At 42.2% G+C, this 7,706-nt stretch overlaps 1 protein-coding gene across 2 annotated transcripts; it reads left to right on the top strand.

The window, feature by feature from the left end:
* The first annotated feature begins 651 nt into the window (after window positions 1-651).
* On the top strand, window positions 652-7,241 carry CLXN (calaxin). Of its 2 annotated transcripts, none has more exons than XM_086742319.1 (6): window positions 652-824; window positions 1,626-1,781; window positions 2,839-2,943; window positions 4,120-4,271; window positions 5,993-6,097; window positions 6,891-7,241. In XM_086742319.1, exons 2-6 carry the CDS (start codon window positions 1,673-1,675, stop codon window positions 6,939-6,941), a joined length of 522 nt encoding a protein of 173 aa, XP_086598445.1. In that variant the 5' UTR covers window positions 652-824; window positions 1,626-1,672; the 3' UTR covers window positions 6,942-7,241. The 2 variants fall into 2 exon arrangements, with proteins under 2 accessions (XP_086598445.1, XP_086598444.1); XM_086742318.1 differs by lacking the exon at window positions 652-824 and adding an exon at window positions 1,063-1,242.
* The last annotated feature ends 465 nt before the right edge of the window (window positions 7,242-7,706 follow it).

Genomic DNA, 7,706 nt, shown 5'->3' with positions numbered 1-7,706 from the left:
AGTTTTTACATTCAGTTGTCATTATATCTTCCATTGAAGTACCCATTGTACATATGGATGTTTCAAATATTTTATTTTATTGCCAAGAATTTCAAGATCTTTAAGACCTTGGTTATTGGTCTGCAAACCATAACTACAAAATGAGAGAGAAATATTATTTCCTATTACCATTCTACAGAGGAATTAACTTCAAGTTTTTGGGGAAAATACAACCATTGAGTTACAGCAGTGTCCCTCTAAACCATCATAAGAATATTTTGATCAAGTATTTTACACTGTTGGGTTTGATGCTACTGATTCTAGACGCTGTTTTGTCAGGTTAAAATAAAGATGGGTGAACAGTAGGGGTTTGTGTGGGGTTTGTGTTTGGTTTTATTGGGGTTCTGTTTTAAGTTGTGACATTGCAGTTTCGGTAAAAGAACTTGTAATGGACCATAGCATAACTGCTCTGTCCTGTATGATACCTAATTTGACTTTTACACAACGATCTGCAACAGAAAGAAATAAAAATGGAAATGAGAGCCCCCGTCTTCCATATACATAAGCTGGTATATCCTTTTAATTGTCTGAATAGATCTCTCTGTGCTGGTCAGCTGTGTGCTTCGCGTGCTGCTGTCATGTTTTGGAAGTGGCATAGGTGCTCGAGAGGCTTTGCTGGCTAACGACAAAGCTGCTTTTAACACTCACAGTGAAATGTTTCTGTTTTCAATACATTAACAAATACATTGTGACTCCTGTTGCATCGTCTGTTTTCCTGAAGGAAGAGTAAAGTCTGGTCACAGCCCTTCAGCTTTCCCCGTTTGCCAGGCTGGGCTGATGAGAAGGTGAGGTGGGATGGAGGTGGCACCAGGCACCTTACGGGCATGTTCCGTATCTACAGATGTAGAAAATGAGCAATGTGGGAATAAAAGTATTTTAATAGATTTCTGACAGCAGGTGGACAAACTGTACTGCACGTATTATTTAATTTTTAGCCCTTCTTTCCAGGAACACTTCAGACGTTTGACATCCAGTTAATTTATTTTCTGCAACTCCAGTTTTTTAATGTATGGTAACGTTGCTCTTTGCCCTGCCCCTGTATCTGTGTATTTACCTCTGTCCCGCCGGTGCCGCCACCCGGCGCGGCCTGGCCGGGCCCGCGGCCGCCCCGCCCGCGTTGCCAGGGGAGCGGCGCGGCCGCCGCCATGAGGCGGAGGAGGCTGCCGCAGCTGGCGGACGCGCTGGCCCGATCCGCCAAGCACTGTGAGTCTGGGGGCGGCGGGGCTCTCCGCACACGGCCCCCCCACCCACTCACGGTCCGGCCGCCTCGGCGGGGCGGTGGGCTGCGGGAGCCGCGCCCTTCGCTGCTCCCTCCCGCCTCCTGTTGTCCCTGTCCTCGTTCTGTGTCTCAGTTTGCCACCCACCCCCCGAGGGGGCACCTCCCGAACGGAGGGTATGGGGGGAAGGGGTGTGGGGGCATGGGAATGGAGGGTATGGGGGGAAGGGGTGTGGGGGCATGGGTTTGATGCCCGTGAGGTATCAAGTGATGCCCGGAGGGTGCGGGCCCTGTAGGGTCCCTGGGCCTGCTGTATGTTTTTCCCAGCTGGAGTTCTAAACCATGTCCACTTGTGTTTCAACCTGGGCAGTTAATAGCAGCGAAGTGGAACGTCTCATCAAGCTCTTCGACGCGCTGATGGCCAAGTCCAGCAACGATTCTCCTGCAGCGGGCTTCGACCGTCACATGTTCAGAGACACTCTGCACTGCGCCTTTGGCATGACGGATGACATCCTCATGGACAGGGGTGAGACTGATAGGTCTGAAAAAGATGTAAGGTTTTAGTTTCACATTGTTGACGTGGTGAGCATGCCTAGACAAAATAGTGCCATCTTGTCCCTGCAAGGGTATCTTCCCCTCCCCTTATACAGACTACTTTTCCCTTTGTTCCGGATAGCTCACACTTTTGTACAAGGGACACCAGCCAGAGGCAGCTGTAGTGCTATCCCATGGCTGTTTCTATCCCCCTCACTGTAGCGTGACAGAAGAGAGCAGCATGGTGTCACTTCCCTCTGTTCTCTGGGTGCTGCAGTCACTGCTGCTGGCGGGCAGCTCCGTCTCGGGCATGGAGATCCCAGAAAGGCGTTTTGTTAGAGTCAGTAGAGGTGCTGTGAACAGCACTGAAGGGATTAGGCCGACCATGCAGGGAGATGAGAGTAATGAGCTAATCGCCTTTGCTCGTACGGCGATTTCACAGATTCGTAACGTGAGAGACTCATTTGCAGTTGCTGTGAAAGTTGTGTGAATGATCTCTGATGTACAGGTGTCTAGAGGACCACAAGGAGGCATGAGTCCTCATGCCTCTTGACATCCTTTTCACTGTCAGGCTGCCAAGAGCCATCCCTTGGTTCAACCTTCTCCTGTTCCCTAGCAGGAGGGGTATTTAAATGCCATAAAAGAAAAACTTCTTGCAAGTTTTTTATGGCAAGTGTGTCTTGGAAGATACCTTTCAGGGACACATTCTTAAAAATTATTTTAATGTAAGGGGGCTGATTTCACTTTGCAAAAGCAAACCTGTTGTTTTCCAATTCAAAACTGCTTGGCTCTGAATGTAGAGGTATTCCTGTAGCCAACTTACTAATTAGAATTGTAAAATATGAATTAGTATAGATGTTACTTGATGCTTTGAATTATATCTTGGGTTTGAAGTTCTGTATTACAGGCTGTATGAATAGTGAAGCCACAAGATTGAAAGTTTCGTATTTCAGGGAAGGGAGAAGAAGGTTTACGTTGTCATAATATTTCCATATTCCTTTGTGTTCCCCTATTATATAAATTTAAAATTTATCTAATACACTTCCCAGTGTTCCGCACTTTTGATAGAGACAACGATGGCTGCATCACTGTGGTGGAATGGGTGGAAGGCTTATCAGTATTTCTGCGGGGGACATTGGAAGAAAGGATTAAATGTAAGGTTTATCTGTGTGCTAGTATTTAGTAGTAACCATGACTACCAAATTACATGTTACTTTTGTTATAATTCAGTAGTTACTCATAAAGTATTTGGTAATTGTATAGTTCAATGTGATGAAACTGAGTTCTGAAATGGCTTCTCTGAGGCAGATGTTTTTCTATGTAAACTGCCATTATCATAGCTGCCACCTTATTTTGTTGCTGCCAAATCTAGCAGTTGAATTGAAGCTTGTTCTACACTATACAATTTTGACAGAATATATGTTTTTATATTCACACACAGAACTAGAAAGAAGCAGATGTAGCTCAAGGGTGATTTTGGCTAAATAACACAGTCTCAAGGCAAGCAAGACCTGTGCCAATATTTATTTACTGACACAATGGGGTCACAGCAGCAGCTGTGAACATTCCAGCAGTTCTTCAGCTTGGAAGCATAAATTGAAAAACTGAGTCTGTTTTTAAGATGGTTGTGAGAACTGCCACATTAATGATGGAGAAAGCTAGGAGAGAAAAAAATAGCAAAAACTCTAGAATTTTAAGAAGCAGGAAGAGGATGTGGGGAAAAAAACGTGTAACAGAAAAAGAAGAATGATAGCACGTTGTTTCCATAGTTCCCAGGTTGCAGCAGCAGCCATCCCTAATGCACTACGTAAATTCATCTGGAAGGTGGCCTGGGATGTCGCAGCACTGGAATGTGCGCCCAGGATGTAATTCCACAATTGGTCAGTAAAACCACAAGCAGTGGAATACGCAGCCCTGCTGTAAGCACTGTAGAATATACTACGGTGTAGTGCTTTACAGTGTTGTCTGTCATAAGCCTATGCCAGTACGATTTTTCACTGTAGGCTTAGTCTTTGACAGAAAAATAACTCTTGTGTTCCAGAACTGAAAGAGTTTTGTTTGTTTAAATAAGTTTTGTGAAGGAGAGTAAAGTTTACTGTGGTCATAGATTTCTGATTCCAGGGAGTTAGAAACAATTAGAAGAGGAATTAGGCAGATACTCATATGTGATACATATATTTCATAGATAAATATTATATATGATAAATGTGGCTCAATAGATATGCTGTGTACAACACACAATTCACATTTTCTGTCTATAGGTAACAGACAGCTTTAATGGTGTGTAATATAGTTTGTATGAACTTTAAATTGATTTATCTTTCAAAAAGACTGTTTTGAGGTTTATGACCTGAATGGTGATGGATACATTGCAAGAGAGGAAATGTTTCAAATGCTGAAAAACAGCCTTCTCAAACACCCATCAGAAGAAGATCCTGATGAGGGAATTAAGGACTTGGTAGACATAGTACTGAAGAAAATGGCAAGTACTTACTCATTGTGATACTTGAGTGTTTTTCAAACATTCATTAACTGAACCTTAGAACATTCCTATGAGGTAAAAAAAATACTGTGTCTGATTTACAGTGGGATTCTGAGCCACAGAGTTAGTTACATACTTGTGATAAAGAGGTGTCCTAAGTAAAGCCAGAAATATAACCCAGATCTGATGAGTCCCAGTCCAGTATCCTCACACAAAACTATTAATTTGTTACATGAATGTATTCTAAACTTTATGTATAAACTAGCATATGTATGTGTCTATACACACATGTCTATACACAAACAAGCTGTTACTCAGCAATTTGTTATCTTTGGAGTGTCTAGGTGCTCAGCTTTCCTGCAGGTTGCATCCCAAATGAATGCCCTCATGTTCTGGGCAGTTGATAAGTGGGCTGTGCTAGGACAGGCACAAGCAGTATTCTCTAGACATAATGAAATCTTCAGATGTGTTAGAACATATTTTAAAGTAATCACATACATAATCCTGTTTCAGTTTTTCCATGAGAACTTAATAAAGCACTGATATGTGTTTGAAGAATGTCCAGATCTGATTTGGCTGCTAGGCAGTTCTCCAAGTAGGATATTGCTGCCCATCTCAAATAACTAAACAACTAATTATTAGATATCCAAAAATGTGTTTGTGGAGTCCATCACTCAAAGAAAAAAAATTACTCTTTGAGCAGTTACTTGTAGGTACAGCTGCGTTGTGACTAAGCATATGTCCAGTCCCATGATAACCATTTTCATACTTGGAGGCATCTGTAATGAACATGGTTATGCTCTCCCTTGTGCTGAGGAGTGTAACAGGCAGAGCGTACCTGGCCACTTCTGTTTCTCCTAAGCATCCAGTGGCAAGTTTTCCTGTTCAGGAATCTGTCTGCATAGCTCCTTGCCTCTGCTCTTCCGGCCATTAGAACCTGTGCTTCCTGCATGTTCACCAACTATGATGGTTCCATGGCTTTGATCTTCAAAAGTTTTTATTTGGCCTTGTGCTTTGAACTCTAGTAATATCTACTCATCAAGCTTCACTTAAAGTCTTTATTTTATATGGTTTAAAGAAGTATTTAAGCTCACCATAGCTTTTGTTAGCATTTTAAGCTGCCATGTCTGTAGAAATAGGAGGTTTTCAAATTGCAGAAATACCAAAACCACAAGGATACTTTTCCCCAGAGGAATATTCTGCTATGCTGCACTATGAAAGAAGTGAGCTGGCATCAGCATACTCCACTGTATGCTTCTGGGTGCTGTACATGAAAAAGACAGGGCACACATATGCCCGCTATAGAAACCACTAGGGTGAAGCATTCCCAGCCTCATGGATAGTGTAGGTACACTCATGATGTAAATACATATACAGAATATATCCTAACATTTTCTCCTACTTTTAATTTATCTCAGTGCAACTGTGCTTGAGATTTGTCTGTGCTGTTCTCAGCTCAGCCTCTTCCCATGTTAAAGTTTTGCCTTTCCTGGAATTCTGTTAGCAAAGCTGTATGACATAGTTGAGCTTGCTCCACCATTTATGCCTTCGGTAGAGGCAAATGATACAGATCTTGTCTGAGCAGAGACTGATGGCCCAAATAAAATGATTTTTGCATACAGTCAAACTAAAAATAGAATCCATATGAGTAAAATGTCTGTTAAACAAAAATAAAATTGCTGCAAGCAACTCTTTGCTGAAGAGTTCCCTTCCTTTTATAGGACTATGATCATGATGGCAAGCTTTCTTTTATGGACTTTGAAAAAGCGGTCAGAGATGAAAATCTTCTCTTAGAAGCCTTTGGACCATGTTTGCCAGACATAAAGGTACATCAACACTGAGTTTAAAAAAAAAAGTGCAAATACTTTCTGTACTGTTGATAAGGAGATGTATGGTGGTATTAACTGTCATTACATGGGGCCTGCTGAAGTCAACTAAATGCTTCAGTTGAGGTATGCGTGTGCTGAGTTCCTACCTACCTTTCACAGCACCTTCCTTATACAGCCAAACAGGCTGCTTGATATCATCATAAGGAATGATCCTCAATGAGCACCCTCTCAGACTAAGAAAATGAGACCATTTTCTTGAATTGTGTAGCCAAAAGCTCTCCAGGAATACAACTTTTATTTTTCTTTCTTCAGCATTACTGGCAACACTGCCATCTCACTTACAGCCTCTTTTGGGAGAGGCTGGTAACTTTCTGAAAAAAAAATACCTTGAGTGTTACTCATCTCAGTGTGGCACTGCTGGTTTCTAATAACATCTAATTCAATTCACTTGGGGGTTGTTTTTTTGTTTTTTTTTTGAAGATGGCAGTTTAGAGCATGCTGATTTGCTCAGTGTTAAGCTCAACTGTGGAGAGTATTTCTACTCTGTACAATCAGAATTTCCCTTTCAGTTGTAACTTTGAATGTTCTGACTCGTTTCTCAGTGATGACATTAATGCTCTGGAATTTACCTTTTCTAAGCTAAAAAGCAAGAGGTAGCCTAAGTATAAAGACCATCACTGCTTACACATTTCCATTTAGCATCTTTTCTGATTAAATTTAAATTCTTAAGTTAATTGGTTTTGGGGGTTTTTTTTTGTTGTTTTTTTTTTTTTTTTTTTTTTTTTAACAGAGCAGTATGGCATTTGAACAGAACACTTTCCAGGAAACTCGTAAGCTGTAACTCCAAGTGGAATACTGTTGAAAGAGGATTTTCTCCACTGTTCTTCATGGTATAGTAAAAATAGGAGCAACTTGAAACTATTACTAAGTTTCAGTTTTTCTTTACTGTAAAAGCTACTGAATAAATAGAACTTACTTCTGTTACTCCAGCTAAATGTGATTCTTCAGTGAATTATGAAATAGGTTATAGTATGAGACACACAGGACAAGATTGCAATAATAATACTTGTTTGTTCATTCCAAGAAACAAATTAATACAATTTTTAACAGAGAATTGCTTGGATATTGTTCTGGTTTTGTTTAGCGGGGGGGGCGGGCGGGGGGGCTAAGGTGGTAGCTTCTGTAGAAAACTGCTAGAAGTCGTTCCCTTTTGTTCAGTGGACTCGGCCGGGCCTAGGGCGGACCTGCTGCTGGCCAAGGCCAAGCCAATTGGTAGCAGAATGTCCCGTGATAATGCCTCTGTGATAACGTATTTAAGTAGGGGAAAACAGAAAAAAAAAAAGGGGGAAGATGTGAAGCAGCTGAGTGGGGGCAGAGAGGGGGAGGCATGAGCCTTGTGGGCTTTGCAGGCCTCACCCTCTGGCCTCTCGCCAGGTGGCCGACTGGGCCCAACTTGGCCCAGCCCAGCTGCAAGAAGTGGAGAGGAGATGAGATGTGAATGAGATGTGAAGACATTCTGAGAGGCATCTGCCAGCCTGTTGTGAAGAATTTCTCTTGTGAGAGGGAACAGCTGCAGACACCAAGGTCAGTTCAGAAGGAGGGGGAG

Source organism: Chlamydotis macqueenii, chromosome 2, assembly GCF_036417535.1.
Source record: "Chlamydotis macqueenii isolate bChlMac1 chromosome 2, bChlMac1.mat, whole genome shotgun sequence".
Lineage (NCBI taxonomy): Eukaryota > Metazoa > Chordata > Aves > Otidiformes > Otididae > Chlamydotis > Chlamydotis macqueenii.
The sequence above is the reverse complement of the archived record's forward strand: the minus strand, read 5'-3'. Positions and strand labels throughout refer to the sequence as shown.

Bases quoted from the DNA above. Each gene is read 5' to 3' on its own strand.
- CLXN (XM_086742318.1), top strand. From the start codon at position 1,185: ATGAGGCGGAGGAGGCTGCCGCAGCTGGCGGACGCGCTGGCCCGATCC. The intron at 1,782-2,838 runs GTGAGACTGATA...TACACTTCCCAG, and splicing joins TGACATCCTCATGGACAGGG to TGTTCCGCACTTTTGATAGA. The intron at 6,098-6,890 runs GTACATCAACAC...TTTTTTTAACAG, and splicing joins CATGTTTGCCAGACATAAAG to AGCAGTATGGCATTTGAACA.